This window comes from Centruroides sculpturatus, unplaced genomic scaffold (genome assembly GCF_000671375.1).
Source record: "Centruroides sculpturatus isolate CEXI.00-Female unplaced genomic scaffold, Cexi_2.0 scaffold394, whole genome shotgun sequence".
Taxonomy (NCBI): domain Eukaryota; kingdom Metazoa; phylum Arthropoda; class Arachnida; order Scorpiones; family Buthidae; genus Centruroides; species Centruroides sculpturatus.
The window spans coordinates 249304-273129 of NW_019384594.1; the positions used below are offsets into that span (position 1 = coordinate 249304).

Consider the following 23826-nt stretch of genomic DNA (forward strand, 5'->3'; position numbering starts at 1 on the left):
ACATTTCCTGGTTGAAACCAACAAAGATAACAACTCGATAACAGTTGTTCAAACCATACCCATTTGTACAAAAACACGCCAAATTTTTGCCTATTGTTGTTTATTTTTGTTACTAAATAGTCTTAGAACCTGTAAAAATGTTCATAAAAATCATATAAAAGTTGCTAAAATTGCATTTATGAAGATTTTTAAAATTACAATTTGAAGTATCTAACAGAAGAAACATGGGAATTTATTTTAAATTTAAGAAATTCTTTTCTCGAGTTTCTGATGGGGGTTAAAGGAACTCCATCAAGAAATTCTAGATGCATTTTTCTCTCTGTATTTAAACTAACGTTTCCATCTATTTGTTCTAAAAATAAATTAATAATTAGGAATTCATTTAATGCTAGAAAGAATTAAATATGATTATAATAATTTCAAAAATTTTAAATTAGCATTAATTATAGAGGAAACTTCTGATTAGGGTTTTTTTTTTTTTTCGTTCTTTTTCTTACACATAACTTTAATTAAGTTACTGCGAACGTTATGATTAAATGCGGCATTCATTTCGGCCTCTAACAGTCGCACTTGATACTAATTACGATACTTAAATTAGTGTAAAGAGCTAACATTAATTTCTTCGAAACAATGGGCGTGATGTTTTTTGTTAATTAGAAGCTTGCTGTAATAAAGGAATTATAATTTAAATAAACTTATGAATATGAAGATTGATAAATTCCATTGCATAAAAATTCCAAATTTTAAGTTAATTAACAAGTTGAGTGTGTATGCAAATTAATTGATGACTAAACATTGAATAGAAGATTCGATACTTCCATATGATTTCAGTTATTGTGAGTGACTGCAGAAGAAAACAGTAGGTAAAAAGTGATGAAATTGCTGATGAAGATAATTGATTTTAAGATACAAACCAACAGAAGAAAATATATATTCTGGTATATATTTATCTATCTTATTTCCAGTTAAATATTTTTATACAATAACGTTTATAACATTTAAGTAATAGCCAGTTTCATATAGAAGGTCCTCCACACAACAACGTCAGAAAGCGAGATAAAACTATTTAGTTTGCCTATTTGTCTGTTTACATATGTTTACTTCTAATTGCAATATTTAACGATCGAAATAACAATTAAAAGTCAACGAAAATTGACTACAAAATTATTAGAATCGGCAAACAAAATCATATATTTAATTGCCAGTAATTATAATTAAATTCTCTTTATTCAGCGCTTCCCGAAATAGAATTTAATGAATTCATTACAGTAAAATTTGATAATATATTTTATAGAACAAGAGGAAAATTAAAAAATAATTTTAATTTAAGCAAGTTTATGTTATTCTATAAATGCAAAATGACAGATTCTGACTGTTTAAAACTCGCCTATAAATTAACAATACTTACGTTTTTTCTTCAATAAAGAGCTTTCTAGAAAACAATGGACTCCATAGTAAACACATTTTTGTACAGAATCAGACAAAAAACGGGGAATTATTAATATACGGTTATTAATTTTTGAATATTTTAAAGCGAATTTTCATGTAAAAGATTTCAAAGAATAGTTTGCCATTTATGTTTTGAAGATGACAACACGCAAGTGACTTTAATTCATAAGCAAACACTTCACATGTCAAGCTTAAGATTGATGTAAATTCTCGGGTATTCTCGGGTATGTTGTGCATGAAGAATTTTTTTTCCTTAAGTTTTTCAATATTTTACGTACAAATTATTCTATATATAAATATTATAAATATTCAATAATTCAATATCGTGTGATATCTGAAGATAGTCCACACAGTATTGAAACTCTTAAGGTGCAAAAACCCTCGACTAACTTTATTAACTGCAGTTTTATTCACGTGTCTAACATTAGGTGTTAGACACGTGTTAGACCTTATTGTCTAACATTAGGTGTTAGACAATAAGGTCCAGTTTCTCAGGGAATTGCCTCCCGGGAGGGTAGTCTAGTGTAGGACAAAATGACGTCAAATTGACGTCATTTTCCTGACACTATCCACAAGTATAGTGTCTAGAGTCAGCAAACACTTCACACGTTATGTTAGTACAAGTTTAAATATGTATAAAGTTATTAATTTGCAAATTGCAGCCCAATTTATATGGTCCAGTGAATTTATATCCCTCGATAATAAATTACCTATTAACTAAATGTATTCTTATGGATTATGCTTGAGATGATTCAACATAGCCGATCAGATAATGGGGGGATACATTACGGTTTTATGACCTTATAAAACAATTAAATCATATTTTTAATGTACTGTACAAGAGTTATATAATGTAATATAATAATAAACTCCTACAAAATTTATAATATTTTTTAAGAAGAAAATAAATTTCGGGATGATTTGTTCACCCTGTTTGAATCTTAATAACTCCTGTTTTATGCCGAAAATTTCTGAAATTTTGCAGAGGGTTTTTTTATTAGGGGGATTGATGCTATTCAATTTTAGTGGTTAAAGATCAAAGGGGATCGTGTGTATCTCCGTTAGGGTCAGATCTAACGACGATTTTACTCGTTATTAGCATTTAAATTTTTTTTTTATAAAATCAATCTTTACTCTGAAAATTAAGCTTTTTTCCATTTTATAATAGTTAAGTAAAGTAAAACTTTAGAATATTTACTCACCTTAAATTCGAATCCATAACACATCCACGATTAATTTCTCTGGAATTTAATGTTTCACTTGCGTAAGGGACTGTTAGATTTTTTTTTAAATCGAAAAGTCAATTGCTACATCAAATTTTAATTTAAAAGGAATCTTCAGTAATTTCATTACCCTTTTTTTCATTTTAATGGTATTTTGTTCTAGTAGAATTCTATTAAGGCTAACACGTCGTTCATTCTTTAGTGTCATTGAATGTTATAAACAAAACCCAATATCAGATACTCTTTTTCTATAATTGATTTTTTCAATTTTCAATCTGTGTAAAATTGTTGTGTGTGTGTTTTTTTTTTGTTTTTTTACAAAAATAACAACAAATATAATTTTTTTATTTACGTTTTAAAAAATACGTTTAGAGTTTTTATTTCTCTTTCTTTCTCGCATTTTTCTCTATATATAAAAGTCCTTTTGGTTTTTCAAAGAAGAAAAATCTCCGTTCTTTCAAATGACTCAACTTACTAAAATAATTGCTTATCTACAGCTATACAATCGATTTTTCATTAGACGAAAAAATCGATTACTTGTTGTTCTCTGTACAATTTAATCACTGAAATTCACGTTTTCAATATTTATAGATTTCTTTTTATTACAAGCACATAAAAGCCCTTTTAAAATATGAAGTGTTCTTCTTAAATACAGTATACACCATTGCTATTAGAATTTAATTGATTCCTGAGAAGCGAGTCGTCCTATTTCTCATTAGTATTATAAATTTAAATTATGTTCTTGGAAATATAATTTTAATACTTAATACAAGATAGAAAATTACAAATACTTAACCTAAATAAAACATTTTATACAGTCACAATAGAAAATTTACAGCAGTTTTAGTTATAAAGCGAGATCTATTGTATTTTATATATATCTGATCTTCTTATTTATTATGTATTATATAAAGTATGTCGAAAAATATTCACTCCTACACTTTAATTCGTGGAATAATTTTTAGATTGAATTCATTTATTTAAAAAGCAACTCTGTGAATATCAGAATATGAGAATAGAATTTTAAGTGTTGTGGTGAGAAATGAATAACACATATTTGCTGGTAGATGTGTAGACTGATGGATCAATAGTAAATTTTTATATTATTTTTAATTTAAATACATGTATTTAAATTATTAAAAACGTTAATAATTTATACAGAGATGAGTTTTCTCCAAAGCATATAATTAAAAAAAAACATTCCAGCAAGGAGTTGAGTAACTTTCCCGGCAAAAAAAGTTTAAATTGTGTGTGGAGCCATCTGTTTTAATATTTTATTAATAGTGAAAAACTTAATTTTGAGGTAAAGATGAGTTTTATAATAAAAAAATTGTGAATGGTAATAATGAGTGGGCTAAAATCTTTATTAAGTCCGATCCCATTAGAGATAAGACCAAAAAACTCCCCTTTATCTCCACACCACCTCGATCTACAGTCACCAAAATTTAACAGCATCAATCCCTCTAATATACAATCCTCCCTGCAAAATTTCAGAAATTTTCGACAAATGGCACAGGAGTTATTAAGCTTCAAAGTGGATAAAAAAAAATCGTGTACTATACACTAACATCAATACATACAGAAACCCCCACCAACATTTTTGCATTTCTCGACGTTTCAAGGTCCCCTAAGTACAAAATTGTAAAAATATTTGGGGGAGGGAGTCATTTTTTGATTAAACTTCCTCTGTTATATATAACAGGGAGAAAGTAATAATAATATTGATATATATTTATCATATTTATTATCTCAGTCTCAGACATTTTTTTTTATTTTTGAAGTTATTCTAGATTTCAATAGTTTGGGAATTGCTGTTCAAGTATAAAAGTATGCCATATGTTTATTTTGTTACGTACAAAATAATTGTTGTACGTAAATATTCCTAAAAGTAGATGTATATTAGAAGGATTTCATGGTTTTTCTGGAGCGAAATATTATTCCTAACTTGCTTTACAGAATCATTCGTGAAACGAAGAAATTGGATAAGCAAAATGCATTTGAACAAAATCAAATACATCCCCACCGGGATTCGAACCCGGGACCTTTGGATTAGAAGTCCAACACGCTATCCACTGCGCTACAGGGACACGTATTGGCTGGTATTATCAATTTATGTTTAATTTGAATGACATTATGAATTACGTTTCATTCAAACTGTGGGTCAGTAATGGTGCGTTATAGCTTTATGGAACGTAGGAGACTTGAATTAGGGTCCCCTTGCATAGTATTGATTTTATATATTATTTTTTGGGAAAATGTTCTGGGGAAAATTTTTTTTATAAAAGATTAGTTTGGGATCCCTGTTGGTGGGGACCCAACGGAATTACCCTTTGCCCATACGATAACTCGCTATCTGTGGGTCAATCCATTCATTAGTAGTTATGCAAACTTGGTACGAATGTATTACATCGGAGGACGATCAGCTTGGTTTTGTAGAATAAAATGTCTAATACTCTTAACTTTTTAAGAAATATTACTGTATTTCAGTAGATATTTTTTCGAACAANTAATTATTATATTTACTTAGTACTGTATTATTCTACTTTACGACCACTCGTTTTACAGCTTACAACTTTTACGATTGATATAAATTTCCTATTAACTACATTAAATATCGCATTTAAAAGCCATATTACAGTATTTATTCATTGTCCACCTGTGAATTTTATGAAGTTAAAATTGATTTCTAGAAACGTAATCTCAATTTACAACGTTGAACTTAGAGAAATAGAATGGGGGTTAACTCTTTGACGGATTATTTAATGACTTTATTTTTTTTTTCTGTAACCGTTTAAGTAGTAAAAAAGCAAAGGATTGCCATTACCAAACTTAATTTATTACCATTAAATAGTGTGTCCGGATTTATGGTAGCCTATATAGTGAATAACTAAACAATTTTGGTTAAAAGGGAAGTGTATAGAGGATGTACTATAGGAACAGATATTCTATTTTTATATATTAATAGATATACATCAAATTTTATAAAATAAAATAATTGTATAGCTAGCTGAATAGATATTTAATACTAATAATTAAAAAACGCAATCCAACACGTATTTTTAATTAGTGGTAACGTTATATAGCCTTAATTTACAGGCCACCTCCGTGTTAAAAAATAATTTTTAAGGCTTAAAGAATAGATTTTATAAATTCTTATTTGTAATTTTATAATTCAGTGGCTTATAATAAGGCTGAAAACATTGATTTATTTAAGGAAAAACACGCTTTGGACTTAAAAATGTCATTAAAAAAATGAACACTTTTACTAGTATAAATGAATAATTATTAATTTTAGTAAAGGATTTACCGACCATTCTTATATATTATTTATTATATTAAAATTTTAATTTATTCATTAAATAAATGAACATTTTTGTCTTGATATATTGCTGATTATCTTATGTAAAAATTTCATCTTTTTATATTAAAAAAACATGAAGTTGTAAAGAATTTTTCATATATTTTCTCTGAATATTTCTGATTTATGTAAATTTCTATTCAAAATTTATATTATTAAATCCGAAATTCTTGGAAAAGACTTTATTATTAAAGAATTAAATTTTAATTAAGCTAAATATCGAGAAAAACTGTCGTAATAAATAACCGTTTAATAATAGTAATTTACTATAATCTTTAAATTATATCTGAAGAATATTTTGAATTTCGAAAGTATTAAAAAAAGATTTGTTGAGACACAACTGAATGTAGAATAATGTCAGAATGCTCTCAAAATATAATAAGATAATTACAGCTATATATATTATCTACAGTTATTATATCACGCGAAAAACACATAAAAAAGTTGGGGTTGAATGGCATGATACTCGTAATTGCACGAGAGTTAACTTGTTCCTTCTCATATATATTAATCCAATATAGTATATATATAAAACCGATTCTACCGAATAGTACTGTAATTGTGCCAAATATAAAATTTTCCTGATTAATTTTTACTTTCTTATAAAACAAAGGGAAATTATGGCGAATCGGTCAAAATAACCACCAAATTGTTTATATTTTTAGATTCAGGAGACCTTGAAACATCGAGAAATGCAAAAATATTGAGGTTTTTTTCATTTATGTATGTATGTTTATAGTATATGTGTGGTGTGGGGTATGATTTTGTTCATCCACTTTAAAGCTTAATAACTCCTATAATCTTTGTCATAAATTCCTGAAATTTTGCACGAAGATTTCTGTATTAGGAAGAAATGTTTCTAGAAATTTTCAGGAAAATCGTCCAATTGATTCGGGAGATATTCCATCCCCAACCCGTTAATATATGAAATACTTACAGGTAATGGTAGCAATTATTAGAGATAAAATACGGCATAAACTCCAGCTTATCTTTAATTATCCTGGTTAATGTGATCAAAATATATATTTAAAACCACTTTTTCAATAATTAATTAACGTCTACATCACGTAGAAGTTTATCATAAAACTGAGATTATGTGAGAAAAGCAGAGATGAAAGAAACTAGAAGTAATCTAGACAACGGGCAATGAACTAAGACAGAGTTAGAGAAGAAAGACGAAGGTCGTTCCCCAATCGACCTTCGTCGATTGGGAAGGACCATTTCCGTTGTGAATGAGAATGAAAGAAAGCACTTCCGTCACGAATCGATTGATGCGTCACGCTACATCGTGAGGGTAGAACCCGCGATTGAAGTGTCCCGCATGATATCGATCCCAAACAAATGCAACCCACTTCGATATGAGGACACATATTATAAAAAAAATCTAGGTTTACGTGACTGGAACCAGATTCAAAAGGAAAAATATAGATTATTAATCGAAGTGTATCCTACTAAACACGAAGAAGTGTAATCACGCTATTATCGGATTCAATACAAAACGCAGCTTTTAACACAATACCCTGTGTTTAGTATGTAAAAAGAAAGGTTCGTTTTTGTAATTACATAAAAATATGAGCGTTCTTTTTGTATTTAAGTTAAGAAAAAAAGCAAAAAATGTAATTAATATCAATAAAATTAATGAAGAATTAAAGTTTTTCTTGTTATTTCGATCCGGTCTGAATGAAATGACAATACTTGCACGTGGAAATCATCCCTGAGAGAAGTTGGGAGTGCGCATTATCTATCAGTTGTAACTGATTAGGTGTTATCGAAGGGAGAAGAAATGATTTAGATTATTAATCAATGCCAACGACGGAGGTTTTAATTCGTAGGTAAAAGGCGAGAGAGACACTTGATTACAGGAAGACGCTTCGCGTATGACCATACGTCACCGATGGAAGATTTCGGTAGCGATCACAGCGCTCGGACGCGCTTGCGCAATGCACCTATGCGTCAGCTTCGACACTGGATGTGGAAGTGAGCGAAGAACGGTGGTTAGTGAACTCCATGAAGGAGGAAAAGGCCTTACAATGGATGCCACTTTGTAAATTAGGGAAATATCCCTCGAGTGTAAATCGTGATATTATATTATATGCATCCATGTTCGATCCGGATAATCGAATATTAGCTGGTTATGCAGACTACGCGGTCGCTCCTTTCATCCGGCAGCCATGTAGGAGAAAGTCGATCACCCCGTCGGCTTGTAAATTAGCTGGATGTTCCGAACGCTGATGATGATGATGATGATGATGATGATGATGCAGATGTAACATTTGTGAACGGCGGAAGAAACAAAACAAAAACAAACAAAACAAAACAAAAAAATTCCAAAAAAAAAACAAAATGAGCGATCACAGCCCAAAAACAAACAAGCAATATCATCCTAGAATGGATGAACTGCTAGCCAAGCTCAGAAGAAGCATGGTAAGTGTAATCTGTTTATAAATATACACGTTTTAATTGATGAAATTCATTACATTTCCCTCTCCCGAGTGGGGGGAAAATCGATCCAATTTAACATTAAAATAACGCAGTTTCTATTGTTACTATAACTACAATTTTAAGCGTTTATTATTATTATTATTATTATTATTATTATTATTATAGAATTTATTTTTATATATACAATTTTTAGTGCATATTGTTTAAATTTTATTGTTAAATTGTAAGTAATTTTGTTAGAAAAAACTCTGATAGAAACGTAACCATTTACTGAGATATTGGATATTATCCAACATATTGAGTATACAATTCGGATCAACTTGTTTGCTTCCCTGCCCAATTCTTTTGTCCGAGGGGAAAGCCAGTCGAATTCTGCGCAGGCTCTGGGGGGGTTTTTACAAGTAAAGTTCATGCACCGATTAAGAAGTCGGGATTTGAAATTTTTTTTTTACTTTTATCGCCAACATTTTAAATAATAAACAAACAGCTTACTCGCTTATTCGTCTCGAAAATTACAAGTGTTTCTATATTGTTATAAATTGCTGATTTTTATAAGTAATTTGCACTTATATATTTAATTATCGAGTAAATTTTATAATAAAATATTTAATAATTTGGTTTAAATTCATAACAGAGAGAATAGTAAGACAAACCTCTATATAACGTATACGTAAAAATATGTACTGTACTTTGTTTGAAGGTTAAATTCAGCATTGAAATGTAAATAGAATGAAACTTTGTATACTAAATATATAATATATTTATTTATTTATTATATAAAGTGTAGTTTGTGTACGTTCTCTTGGATTTAATAGTATTAAATCGTTTATTTTATTACATTCCCTTCAAGTGCGTGTGTATGATGTATATATATATATATATAGGCTATACACACACACTCGAAAGAATTATTTTTATTAACTTTCATGTTGACTTCGGCTTTTAGTTACGGCTCATAAGACTGATTATTCAATAACATTGTTCAACCGTTACACACAGTGTCAACCGTGCAACTGCTTCTCGAGATAAGAAATAACAAATGTTTTGTTTTGACGTCACTACCGGAAGTGCCGAATATTGTTTAAAATGGCGTGACTGGGTTAACAACATTGCGCGTAATTCACCGAGACTTTTAACCTTTTATTATTCTTAGAAATTATTTCTTCTATGATCTATGTAGATACCTTGGTGAGGAGTTAAATATAGGACTGAGTAGTCGAGTAGCAGTAACACCCAAGTAATGCGTTTAAATATTAATATTTAGTGAAATAAAATCAACTGAAATGCAAATTTTGTCCGTAATTTATCGCTTAATAAAACACTAAATTCACAAAATTCCAAGAATATGTGTATGGGCTTCAAAGTTGTGTTTAAATTCAATAATTATATTTAAATAATGTAAAAATTTATTTGTTTAAGAAATAAATATAAATTTTTATAGAATTTAAAACTAGAATTTGCCTTTTTTATACGTAAATCAAATATGAAAACAAGTTTTATTTTAATTAAAATTAATTTAATTAAAATAAACAATTTTTCTCGTGTTTTTTTTTTCTTGGATCTTTATCACTTCTTATGGGATTTTCCCTTCTTAAAAAAAAAACCAATCTTAAATAAGAAGAAATTTGATGATTAAGTCGATAGTTTAAAGAAATGGCATTAGGATTTTTTAAGAAAATAAATGAAAAAAAACATAAAAGTAATCTTAAAGTTTTATCGATTATAACTGAAAGGTCAAAGAACCGCAGTGTCTTAATAATTCAGATCGATATATTATAACGAATATGGCGAAATTCTTCTGTGTATATCTTTGTACTAAATTAAGCAGAAAATCGTCTAGTAGGTTTTTTTATTTCTTTAATTTTCAGTATCAAATAGAATTGGCTTTGAGTAGAAGGGAGAGGACTGTCTGTATTCATCATTCGCTCCACCTAGACTTCTCGTAGCCACTTCTTATCACACTGTAGATCTTAAGTTGACCGAAAACTAGTCGAACCAGTGACCTTAACAATCCACAACAATAATTTACCGTAATCTTGTCTGATTTAACAACAACAAAAAAAAATCTCTTCATGGATTCGTCTAGATTTCATTCTTCTTCCTCAACAACGAATTTATTTGGAATAGCCATTTTAAAAAAATTTTATGAAAATTTTCAAATAAAATTTGATGGAAATAAAATTAATTTTTTTTTTTTAATGTTTGGGTTCAAATGAAGGGCGTTTCTTCCTCTAGTAATCTCCAGCACGAAAAAGGGTGGAGTTCCTGTGGAAAGTTATTCCAAGATTCGTTTATAGATGGGAAAAGAAACTTGATAAGGTCATGATTTTTTTTCTAATTTTTCTTTTTTTTTTCTTCAAAGAACCGAGTGTTGGATTTATGAAAAAAAAAAAAAAAATGTATGCCTAATCGATCCTTACTTCGTACGTCTGGAGTATCATCATTACTTATCATAACACTAAAGCATTTTATCATAAAGATCCACAAAATTACCATTTTATTATCGTACGTGACAAAAAATTTTTTAAAATTTTTGAGAAAATTTTATAAGGTTTATGACTTCTATAAAGAATTTTATATATATATGTACTTTCATTTTTCTTAAATATTGATCTAAGTTTATGTTATGTTTGGACCCGAATGGACTCAAAAAAAAACTCAGCAGAATTTTGTTTTGTAAATGGTAAAGATTTAAAAATAAAAAATGGTATAGAAGAGTCATTTGCATGCCAAAGAACAACGACCATCTTTAATCTATCTTAGAATTTATTGATATTTATGGCACCACCTGAAAACTATCGATTTTTTGATTGAATTATTTTACAATTTAACTCCGTTTGTAGTGTCACTCGACAAGAGTAATTTAATTATCTTTTCTTATTAATCTATCGCACCTATATATATATATTTTTAATCAAAGCATTTTATTTCATAGTGCAACTGGAAAAATATTCAATAAAGTAATATTTATTTTTCTTTTTTGGAAGCACAAAATTGATTTTTTTTCTCCTATAAAAAGAGGAAAATCTTTAATTCCCAAGGATATTTTTACTGTAATATATTTTTTTAAACCATAAAATTCTTATTAACTGGAAATTTTACTGTTAGATTTTCAATCCGAATGAGTAATTTTAACGAAAAAAAAGTCATAAAAGAACATTAAAAATAATAATTTTTGCAAGAAAATATATATAAAATTTAAAATCATATTTATGTAGTGTATTTTACATAATATTTAATAGAATTTAAAAGCTGTTACATAGTAAATTTATTGGTAAATATCATTGATTATCTTCTAAGAACTGATTAAATTCTATTCGGAGTAAGGAATCGATGTATTAAATGCTAAGAATGACTCTCAATTCCCACTCGAGAAAACAAAATCGACTTGTCGATCACTAATTAGATAGAGAAGAACATTGCACTGAATATCCACTTTAACTTATTCTGTAGATTGAAAGTGAAAGAAAACTATTATCAAATAAAAATTAGAGTGCTGTCTGGTGTTATTTTCCATTAAATTAGTATGAAAATTGCAAAAATATGTTCAATTTTCTTCGAGATTCGATTTATAATGAGTTTTTTTCTTTTTATAACACACACTTTTTCTTTTTTTAAATTTATTTACTTTAATGCTTAATAAGATACATGTTTAAATGTCATTAAAAATTATACAATGTCGTGAGATTACAAATAAAAATTTAGAATTTTAATACCATGTTATCTGAATTGTGTCATCCTTAATTAATCTTATCAGTGGCTGAGGGGTTAAAATGCAAATGAACTGTGAATGCTTCCATAGTTTTAGTACGTAATATTAAATTTTATTCTGAAAAATCTTAAATTTAATATATAAATATTAGAACTAAGAATCCAGACAATCGATAATGGATCACAAAGAAAGATATTAGAATAAAGAAGAATAATCTTATTAAGCTTTGAAGTCTGTTAATCCTGTAGTGAATATAAAGAATATTTCTAAAGTAATATTTTAGCTGTTAATTCCAAGGAAAAGATATTGTAGATTAATTGGATTTGATATAAATCTTAAAAACTAACTAACGTTTATTTGAAAAAATTGAATGTTAATGTATGAGATGTCTCAAAAGTCAATTTACTAATGTAAAAACTAAATTACTATTTTATTTAAAAATTCTTTATTGTTATTTTTTTTAAATACAATTGCAGTCAAATTAATTGGTATAATTTAGGTAATAAGGGTGAAAAAAATTGTTAATATATTTATTTATTTATTATATAAAGTGTAGTTTGTGTACGTTCTCTTGGATTTAATAGTATTAAATCGTTTATTTTATTACATTCCCTTCAAGTGCGTGTGTATGATGTATATATATATATATATAGGCTATACACACACACTCGAAAGAATTATTTTTATTAACTTTCATGTTGACTTCGGCTTTTAGTTACGGCTCATAAGACTGATTATTCAATAACATTGTTCAACCGTTACACACAGTGTCAACCGTGCAACTGCTTCTCGAGATAAGAAATAACAAATGTTTTGTTTTGACGTCACTACCGGAAGTGCCGAATATTGTTTAAAATGGCGTGACTGGGTTAACAACATTGCGCGTAATTCACCGAGACTTTTAACCTTTTATTATTCTTAGAAATTATTTCTTCTATGATCTATGTAGATACCTTGGTGAGGAGTTAAATATAGGACTGAGTAGTCGAGTAGCAGTAACACCCAAGTAATGCGTTTAAATATTAATATTTAGTGAAATAAAATCAACTGAAATGCAAATTTTGTCCGTAATTTATCGCTTAATAAAACACTAAATTCACAAAATTCCAAGAATATGTGTATGGGCTTCAAAGTTGTGTTTAAATTCAATAATTATATTTAAATAATGTAAAAATTTATTTGTTTAAGAAATAAATATAAATTTTTATAGAATTTAAAACTAGAATTTGCCTTTTTTATACGTAAATCAAATATGAAAACAAGTTTTATTTTAATTAAAATTAATTTAATTAAAATAAACAATTTTTCTCGTGTTTTTTTTTTCTTGGATCTTTATCACTTCTTATGGGATTTTCCCTTCTTAAAAAAAAAACCAATCTTAAATAAGAAGAAATTTGATGATTAAGTCGATAGTTTAAAGAAATGGCATTAGGATTTTTTAAGAAAATAAATGAAAAAAAACATAAAAGTAATCTTAAAGTTTTATCGATTATAACTGAAAGGTCAAAGAACCGCAGTGTCTTAATAATTCAGATCGATATATTATAACGAATATGGCGAAATTCTTCTGTGTATATCTTTGTACTAAATTAAGCAGAAAATCGTCTAGTAGGTTTTTTTATTTCTTTAATTTTCAGTATCAAATAGAATTGGCTTTGAGTAGAAGGGAGAGGACTGTCTGTATTCATCATTCGCTCCACCTAGACTTCTCGTAGCCACTTCTTATCACACTGTAGATCTTAAGTTGACCGAAAACTAGTCGAACCAGTGACCTTAACAATCCACAACAATAATTTACCGTAATCTTGTCTGATTTAACAACAACAAAAAAAAATCTCTTCATGGATTCGTCTAGATTTCATTCTTCTTCCTCAACAACGAATTTATTTGGAATAGCCATTTTAAAAAAATTTTATGAAAATTTTCAAATAAAATTTGATGGAAATAAAATTAATTTTTTTTTTTTAATGTTTGGGTTCAAATGAAGGGCGTTTCTTCCTCTAGTAATCTCCAGCACGAAAAAGGGTGGAGTTCCTGTGGAAAGTTATTCCAAGATTCGTTTATAGATGGGAAAAGAAACTTGATAAGGTCATGATTTTTTTTCTAATTTTTCTTTTTTTTTTCNTACTTTAAAAGTGGAAGAAAATTCTTCTCTAATTAGAAGAACTGTAAATGCTTTTATTAAATAATCTCTTTCGGTTTTACTACTTTTTAAATTTTCTGTTTATTTGAATAAAAAAAATACATTATATTAACTGCAATATTTTTGTAGTCAGAATTACGAATTTGATCTTGAAAAAAAAAAGAATTCCATTAGAAGTAATGTTTTTCTGTAGAATATATTGAATAAAATACTGCATTAAATCTCGTATAATAAAGAAGAAACATTTTTCCATTTGCAAAAAATTTAATTATCCATTCTAAAACTTCTTCTGTTTTGAAGTTTGTTACTCGTTACTAAAAGTAATATAAGATACTTTATGCATATAAATTCGATTTCGTATAATATATTATTTTTCAATTTTAAAAATTGAAGAACAACATTATGGCTGATGGCATCTCTCTCTCTTTCTAACGCTCTGGGGGATTCAAAATCGAATCCTAAAGAATTTTTCTTGGGTGGTTAGGCTCGGATATGTCGGGCCCTCTCCCATTATATGCATGGCCTAACCCATGATGGGTATGGAAAAAGGCCCTTTTTTGTGTGCCAAAGGTGTAAAAATTCTGTAAAATGTTTTATATTAACGAAGTGCAGGAAAACACACGAAGAAGATAATAATTGGAAAACAGGAAAACACACAGAAAAGATAATAATTTTCAATACAAAATACTAATAAATTATTAATTTGAATTAAAATTAAGATATTCTAATAATTTAACGGGTAATTCAAATATTTGTTTCGTAGAATTCATAAATATGATGTGAATCACACGTTGTTCATAATCTGTGCAATGTCACACGCACACAAAAAGCACACTTATAATATTCCCAATTACCTACTAACACATATTCAATATATAAGAATATTATAGAGATTTAAATTAAATATATTTTCATATTGTTAGATTTGTTAAATGTCCTTCAGGCCTTTTATAGGTACAGTTAGTGGCGCGTTATAGATTCATGGGCGCTCAGGCAAATTCGAATTAGGGGGCCTCATGTATAGTATTGACTATAAGCATTTTTCTTCGAAGGAATTTTTGGTGGAATATTTTCTTATAAAAGGTTGATTTGGGGTTCTCTGTTGGAAGAGATCACAGGCAATTGTCCTGTTTTGTCCATAGGATAACGCGTATTGTGACCCTTTAAAAAATAATGTAACCGAATGGGGTCCGAAGCATATTTTGTGCACAGTTTAAATAATTAATAATAATTTGAAATTAAGTATTTTAAAATTAAAAAAATCATTGAATTTTTAAATAGATTTACTAATATTTATTACGGTTATTAAATTCATAACAACAGAAATTAATGTAAATATTAAATATATTTGTCTAAGGTTAAATATGTTTAAGCAGGTTATCCGGTTTTAAACAGATTAAATATTTCAAAATGATAAAATATCATACAGATAATGATCTTATAATTAAATTATTAATATTCATAAAGTCTCATAGATAATACCTACATCTGTAGTAATTATTAGAATGATTTCTAAGTAATTGTTTATTTTATTAATTCATAATAAGTAAATTTCATAAATGTGAATAGAATTACATGTAAAACAAATATAAAAGTAATTATTGATAAAATTGCTAGAAAGTAAAAACATATTAATATTTAAATGCTTACTATACGCACTCTAGGGCTGTAGAGTTATGCTTACAGCTTTATACTACCCATTGTATAGGGATGTACTGAATATTATAATCTATCTATATATATAAAGAATGCAGATAAAATTAATTAAAATGTTATTGAAACATTCTTATTATTTCTTATGAACAAGTTTAGAATAAATGAATACAGTAATTTAAAAAATAAGGCGGTTGTTGAATTACATCGTAATTCTTTACTTTGTTTGCTTTTTCACGTTTCATTTTCCATTATCATAATACAAAATTTAATTGAAATTTTAACTTTTTTGCATATTTTAATAATAAAATAATTCATTTTTTTTTATTTAATAGTTTTTAATTATGTGAAGTTAAAGAATTTTTAAATTATTGGCACGTAATTCAAGTTATATTATCCTGTATTTATAGTCGGTGTTTAAATATATACTGTGTATATAAATACATATATTTTAAATATTTTTCCTTATATAATATGTTATAATTCTAACTCAGAAAGGCATGGCCCTGTATAGAAGTTATTATTTAAAGTAATACTGGGAATTTTTTGCTATATTAATTAAATTTTATGTAGAAGAATATCAGTTAAAATTTTTATTTTACAGTCAAAAAATCAATATTTTTAATTAATTTCTTAACTAATATTTAAGAGAATAAAATTAAATAGTAATTTATTTATAAATTATAAAACTTTTGTTATTAATAGCTTATGTTGCTTTAATTTACGATTGATAGAATATGTATGCTAAAATCTCTTGTGACATTATTCTGTATATAACTGCTATAATGGAATGATGTATCACATTTTTGCGTGTTTTTCTATATTATTATGCTTAATATGTTTGCATCTTAATAAGACAAACTCCAAAACTTTGGCTTAATGTATACGTTGATATAAAAGAAACAATAGCTTTAAAAAATTAATTAAGTTATTATTAAAAGGAAGAAATTTTATAATGAAATTTAACATAAATCATGACTTCTGTTATGTCTGACCTTTCATAAAGAGCATTTATCTAGAAAAATAATTCTAAATTAAATACATTTTTAATAAAATTTCTTTACTTATTTAATGTATATAAGAGTTTTATTTGTTATTTTATATAATAAGAAAATAAAAGAATTTTTCTATAAAAAAAAAAATAAACATTTATTTTATGTATATATGAAAGCTGTTTTATGCTCTTCTCTTACGAAATCGATGAAAATTAATTATGTTAATTGAATATAATCGAAATATTGAAGAAATTTTTTTTTATTATTTTGCTATTTTTCAATCAAAAGTATGAATTTTACAACACAACTTTTCTTTCACGATAATAAAGAATTAGAACACGCAACGTATTAAAATATAAAATTCAGAGAATTATTAATGTGACATTATCGACGTTTTTAAAGCGTTTACTTCTACCTTTACCATAACAATATAAACAAAACTAATGAATTTTTAAAAGATATAATTATTTTTCGAATATTTTAAACAAAATTAAAAAGTGTGTGCAATGTGATTTTTTTAATAATAAATATCGTTGCATTACGCTTTTATATAATCTTAGAAAGAACTTACATAAACACGATATTTAAAATTTACAAGTAAATCCCTCTAAAAATTTTTCACAATAGGTTAACAGAAGAAAACACAAGTCTTATAGATTTTCCTTTATCCTATGTCTTTTTTCACACTAAGACTTTGTTCTCAAGGTGTAAAAAAGCATATAGGATGAAGGAAAATATAGACTACAACCCATTCTCATTCCCACTTCTTGACATTTTGTAATGACTTCAGTTTAATTAATGTATTATTATAAAAATAAGCATTGAATAATAATTAATGAAGGCATCACACGTCCATTAATCATATTCTTAACCATGATTTAAGAGTGTAGATCTTTCTTCTGGATTTGGAAATTCGCCGAAATAATTGTTCATTTGAGTTAGACTAAAATTAATTATTCTTTCAATATGATTTTAATTTAAATGTTTAACTTTATTAACACCGGGTCTATCCTTTAGTTGTTATATAAAATAATATACACTCTAATTTATTTTGTTTTTAACTATTCACTAAAAGTATAATGTTGTTTACTTAAAGTTTGAATTATTAATGTAAACCTCATAGAATAAAACTACAAAGTGAGTCAATTAATAAGAAGTACAAATAGAAATGTAGGCCTACAATTAGAAAAAAACAAAAAAATATATCAAATTAACAACAATTGTATGAACTACAATCAATATTTTATTGGAAGAAAACAAAATTGCTTTTAAATTATGTTATTTATTTATAACTTTTTTCTTTTTTTTATTATAGGTACTTTAAACTGTATTCTCTAAGGAATGTCTCATAAAATATATGTTGGTCAATGCATACAGTCTTTTCAGTTATAAAAATAAGTTTTTTATATTTATTTTTATATAAATTTATATAAAAATAAGTATAAACTTATTTATATATAAAAATGGTTTTTTTTCTCATGAAAAATCGATTTAATATCATATACAGTAGAACCTCCATTATCCGGACCTCCATTATCCGGATTTTCGATTATCCGGATTGTTCAAAATAAACAAAAATTTTACGAATTTGCTGATTTGCAATTGGCGAATTACGACAGTTTATGTACGTGATGGAAAGCATAACTTTTTTGTTTCAACAACGCCTCATCCAGCACAGTGGTCGTAAACTCTTAAATATATTTTACGTAGTAATAAAAATATAATTTGACATACGTATTTATAAATAATTTATATTCAAATTATATCATTTCTATGACCAAGGGCGGCGTAAGGCATGGATGACGTGGGCCACCGCCTATGCCTCGCGGTTCGAAGGGCCTCGCGCCTCGAAGGTTTACGCATTACTTAAAAGCCGCGAACGCGACGAAAAAATTTTACTCGTCATAAAACGATAAATAGTTTGTCAAATTTTTATTCATAAAAATGCAGTTTCAACTGCTTTTTATTTTATAAAATCCGTCTTCTTGCGCCACCAGAGGGCCTTTTAAACAATAGGTAGTCTGTTAGCGTTGGTCAGTAGTAGTCCAAATTCAATACGAACGTTTGTTTCTTGAAAATTTGATCACGATTTAAATACAGTATTTACTTTTAATATTACCGATATGTCATCGAAAAGAAAACGTGTTATATTATCATTAAAAGACAAATTAAAGTATTTGTTTCGATTATCCGGATTTTTCCTTATCCGGACTACCTTCATCCCCAATTAGTCCGGATAATCGAGGTTCTACTGTATAATAAATATAATCGTGTGTCATATAGTCTATATATATTTTCGATAATTCTAATTTATTGATTTTAATTGATAAATATTTAACGATTTATTTCAATTTAGCTGTACGTTTATTCTTCTACCATCGTAAGAAATCGCAGTAGAATATATAGGCCTATCTTAGCCTTTTTTTTATTTATTTATACCGTAACTAGTTTAGATCAGAGCTTCATTCGCCATTTCTCATCGATGCCAGTTGATCAATGAATGTCAGGTCGGCCATAACAATAAATATAAGAGAGGCCTTACAATTCAAAATGTGCTAGTTTCTGGTATAAAAACATCGATATTTCTTATCGGTCATAATAACAATTTTCGTGTATTTCTATTTGTAATTTTTTAATAAATAAAATATTAAACGAGTGTTATTAAATATTGTAGAAAATAGAAAAAGAAAATCAACTCTAAAAAATTTATACTTTTTATTACAAATTAAATATATCGTACTTTGTAAATATGAATACAAAAGTTTTTACTATTTCGTGCCTTCTTTCATCATTCAGTTTTTCTTTTAATTAATTTGTATTTATTTAATTGCCTTTTCACATTTAGCCCTTTAAACTTTATCACTTCATTATACTTTCTGAACTTAAAATCCTTCTCTTGTATTGTTGCACAATTTTCTATTCTCAGAAATGTTAGGTGTTGAAACTTCACTGAAATTTTTAAAAAAGTTAGAAAATGAATAAAAGTAATCTCGGTTTAATAATATTTTATATAAAATTTATTTTAAATAAATGTTTAACAATCATATTTACAGTACATATAGGCCTATACATAAGTGTGAATGGTTTCTTGTATTATTTATATATATAATCGTTTATATACTTGATTTTTAGGTCAAATAACCCATATATATATAAAATTTTCTCAAATAATAGGAATGTTTTCAATATATTTAGTATTAAACATTTTATAATCAATATATATATATGGGCTAATTGACTATATAATAGGCTTTTAAATCAACTTCTTGTAATTTCACACAATATTTAATATATAATAATTTAATATTTTAATAAAAGTATGTGATGATTCATTATATTTGATGCTTCATTTCTTTCAAAATTAACCGTACAAGACTTGCGCTTTATTGAATGTTTTTTTGTAGATTTACTTATTTTTATTATACTTTAATAGAAATGATAAATCTTTCATTTTCTACTTTAAAGTATATATAATAATAAATATTAAATATTATTATACAATAACTTTATCTTATTATAATATAGAAAAACATTATATTTTAAATTTGTTTACATTTAATGTAAAATTTATATTTACTATCTAATGAAAAGATTAAATTTCAAGTTACTTATTTTCATACTTACTTTACCAATATTTGCCTCCACCTCCGTAACCACCAGTTGTTCCTCCAGAGGAGCCTCCTCCGTAACCTCCTCCAGAACTTTTCATACCATTGCCACCTCCTCCTCCACTCGTTGATCCTGTCGCGCTGATGCTGATTGGTACGGCAAGGAGTGCTAGTGCCACACGGCCTCCCGAAGTTTGGCCCCCTCCACCCCCTTGTTCCCCATTCCCGCACCCCTTGCCACCCCCGTTTCCCGATCCCCCACCATTTCCTCCGTATCCTCCACCTCCACCTCCTCCGCCACCGCCTCCTCCCCCTCCTCCTCCTCCTCCTCCTCCTCCACATCCTCCGCCTTTATCTCCATATCCTCCTTTACCTCCCCCACCTCCTCCACCGTGGCCACCATCTTGGCTTTTTCCATTTCCGCCACTAGGCGTGGCCATAACTGCCGGTGCAGCAGCAAAACTTAAAGTTACTGGAATTGTCTGGATCTGCACACTTCCACCTCCACCACCAGCAGAACCGCCTCCACCGTTTCCCTTACTTGCTCCTCCCCCTCCATAACTTCCACCTCCTCCACCTCCTCCGCCATAACCTCCACCACCACCTCCTCCTCCGCCTCCACCACCGTAATTAGATGCTTCTGCTAATAAATCACCACCACTTTCTTTCGATTTTTCTGTAGTAGTTTTAGTCGGAGCTCCTTGACTTGTCAACAATAACGAAAGAAAAATGTAGGTCAACAATATCTGAAAAAAATTTCATTTTTTAATATTTAATAAACTTTATTATTATTATGAAAAACACAATGTTTAATACAATTTGATTTTGTAAGTGACGAACAAACTGGAAGTCTCTTTAATCTGATTTAAAAAATGGCTAACAAAGAAAACGTAATGCAAGATGTTAGTTGTAAAAATCGATAGGAACATCAAAGCTACTATAAAACGTTTTCCGTTTTGAAGTAAATCGTTCTGACAATTTCCACTAAAAATTGCAAATGATCTGGTTTCTTTTTTTAAGCACTATGAGATTAAATGATTACTTACACTGCCTAAAAAACGAAAACAAATAGACCTAATTATGAAAGTGGATCATCAATATGGAATTCAGTTCTTACTAAGATAATCCGAATAAAAATACAATTTAAATTTATTTAAGCATATAGTTTTAAACATAAATTTCAAAGGAGTGTTATGAAAATAATCTTATCTTTTAACAATTAATTGTCTCCGAAAAGTTACAGTTAAAAATTAAACGTATTTTGTCGTGTGTATTCATTATGAAAACCGTATTTCCTGTCTTATAATTTAGCAAAGATTATTTAGGAAAAATCATATTTTTAAGAATAAGAGACAACTAAAACGGTGACTCCATACTTCAGTCTTATTTTTGCAAATTTTAAGGTAATTTTGGTAAGGAATTTAATACAATTTGCTCGTAGCGACAAAGAAAAACAAGTTTATCACTGTAATAGTTTACTGCAGATGATTTTATTAGGATAATAACCAAAATTATCAAGCGAATTATTAATGAATGTATATAATCAACAATACATATGAAAGTTTGCATAAGAAGCCCACTAAAGGCCGATAAAAACCATTGACCACAGGTAATTGTCGTGGGTTCGCGCCCGTCCAACGTGCTAGCCGAATAGAATTTTCCCGGTTTTCTTCACGTGTCTAACCCTAAGTAGAAAACCCGTGACACGTGAAGAACCCCCTCCCAATTTCCCTATCGTGAGGCACCCCTCTTTGCCAGATCGCCCATGACTTGTTCCATCAATTCAATGAAAATTTTGTTGAATAAATTTATAATATTTATGCATTTATTAATAAAAATTTTACTAATTTTCAATTGTTTTTTTAATATTTAGATTATATAATAAATTTTATTAAAAAAAAAGAATAATTATGAATACGTTGTTAATAAATTTAATCATATTTAATTCTTTGGGAATGAAATAATAAATAAATTCATGACTTGATGTTTTCTTTTTATTGTAGAATCGAGCACACGAAAGTCTTCAGACATAATTAATTTTCACTCTTTTAAGTTAAGGATGACTTTAAATTAGCATTATTTAAATTAACAAGAGTAAATTAATAATAAATGAAAATGATTCTTACCTCTTCTGAGTACATGCTGACAAACTCCCGTAGACAAACTGACATAAGTTAATCTTCTCTACCCTTTTTATAGGTAAGGCTGCCGTGTCAAAAGGGGTTTAGCGTGATACGTAACGTTGCCATCTTACGCTATAGTTACTTTCAGACATTAGAAAGGGTCCAAAGACCCCGCTTGTCGCGCATTCGACTATCATTTTTCTTAGCCGCAAAATGCAAATAAGGTTAAGTGCCGCATCCAATTTCCCTCAGCACAACTTTAGGATAAAATTCTCTTTCTTTAACAGGGGGAACTGACCCCGTTATAACGATATAGTTGCCCATGGAAAGATTTCTTTATCGGAATTTTTAAAAGGGCAAAATTTCTTATATTTTACATTAAATATTTTAAAATTAAATTGTTAAATCTCTAAGAATAATATTATATTTTGTAAATATTTAAATCACCCCTTTTAAGTGTTTGTATGAACGTTTCAGATGTGTTTCTAAGTTGAATGTATTCTTCTTTCTTGACATTTCAATGTGATTTCGTGATAATTTGTAAGTATTAAAGTTAAATTTTAATTTTGTTAAAAATATGTATGGCCATGAAGATGCGAATAGACTCATCTGGACGGTTCTTTGACCCTGGAATACGTATTAAGAACAACATAAGGTTAAATATCCGTGTTAATTGAATAATTTCGAATAAATAGTCGGAAAACTTTCTTGTTGCCGAAAGGAAAGTTCATTAATAAAACAGGCCTATGCACTCATAAACAACTCCAATAATACCATTATGTTTTTGATTTATAATATTTATTTTTTTTAAGGATTACGTAGAAAATATTCAACGTTTTTATTGAATATTTAAATAAGATTTTGTTTTAGAAATGTGAATATTTTCAAATGATTAATAAAAAATTAAAGATTTATTCTTTCTTAGATGAAAATAAATAGGTATTATTCGGAAACAAATAACACATATAAACTTTATTTTCATCTAAAATAGGAATACGGTTAGGGCATAAGTGTACAGTACACCTGGGATCGATCCATAAGTTTTTCATGGGTGGTTTGTTCCGAATATATCAGGCCCCATCCTTAATAACCCGGAACTGCCGGGTAATTAGGGACAGGT

General features: G+C 28.0%; 1 protein-coding gene and 1 non-coding gene across 2 annotated transcripts in view; one reads left to right on the top strand and one right to left on the bottom strand.

Annotated features, from left to right (window-relative positions):
• Positions 1-4686: 4686 nt before the first annotated feature.
• Positions 4687-4759, bottom strand: Trnar-ucu. The gene has a single exon. It is a non-coding gene; the product is annotated as a tRNA-Arg (tRNA).
• Positions 4760-7993: 3234 nt separating this feature from the next.
• The window catches only part of LOC111624832, a 108655-nt gene continuing 92822 nt past the window's right edge, over positions 7994-23826 (top strand). Inside the window, exon 1 of the mRNA XM_023367790.1 lies at positions 7994-8454. Within this exon, the coding sequence (XP_023223558.1) occupies positions 8374-8454 (81 nt within the window). The 5' untranslated portion in view covers positions 7994-8373. The remainder of the gene's footprint in view (positions 8455-23826) is intronic.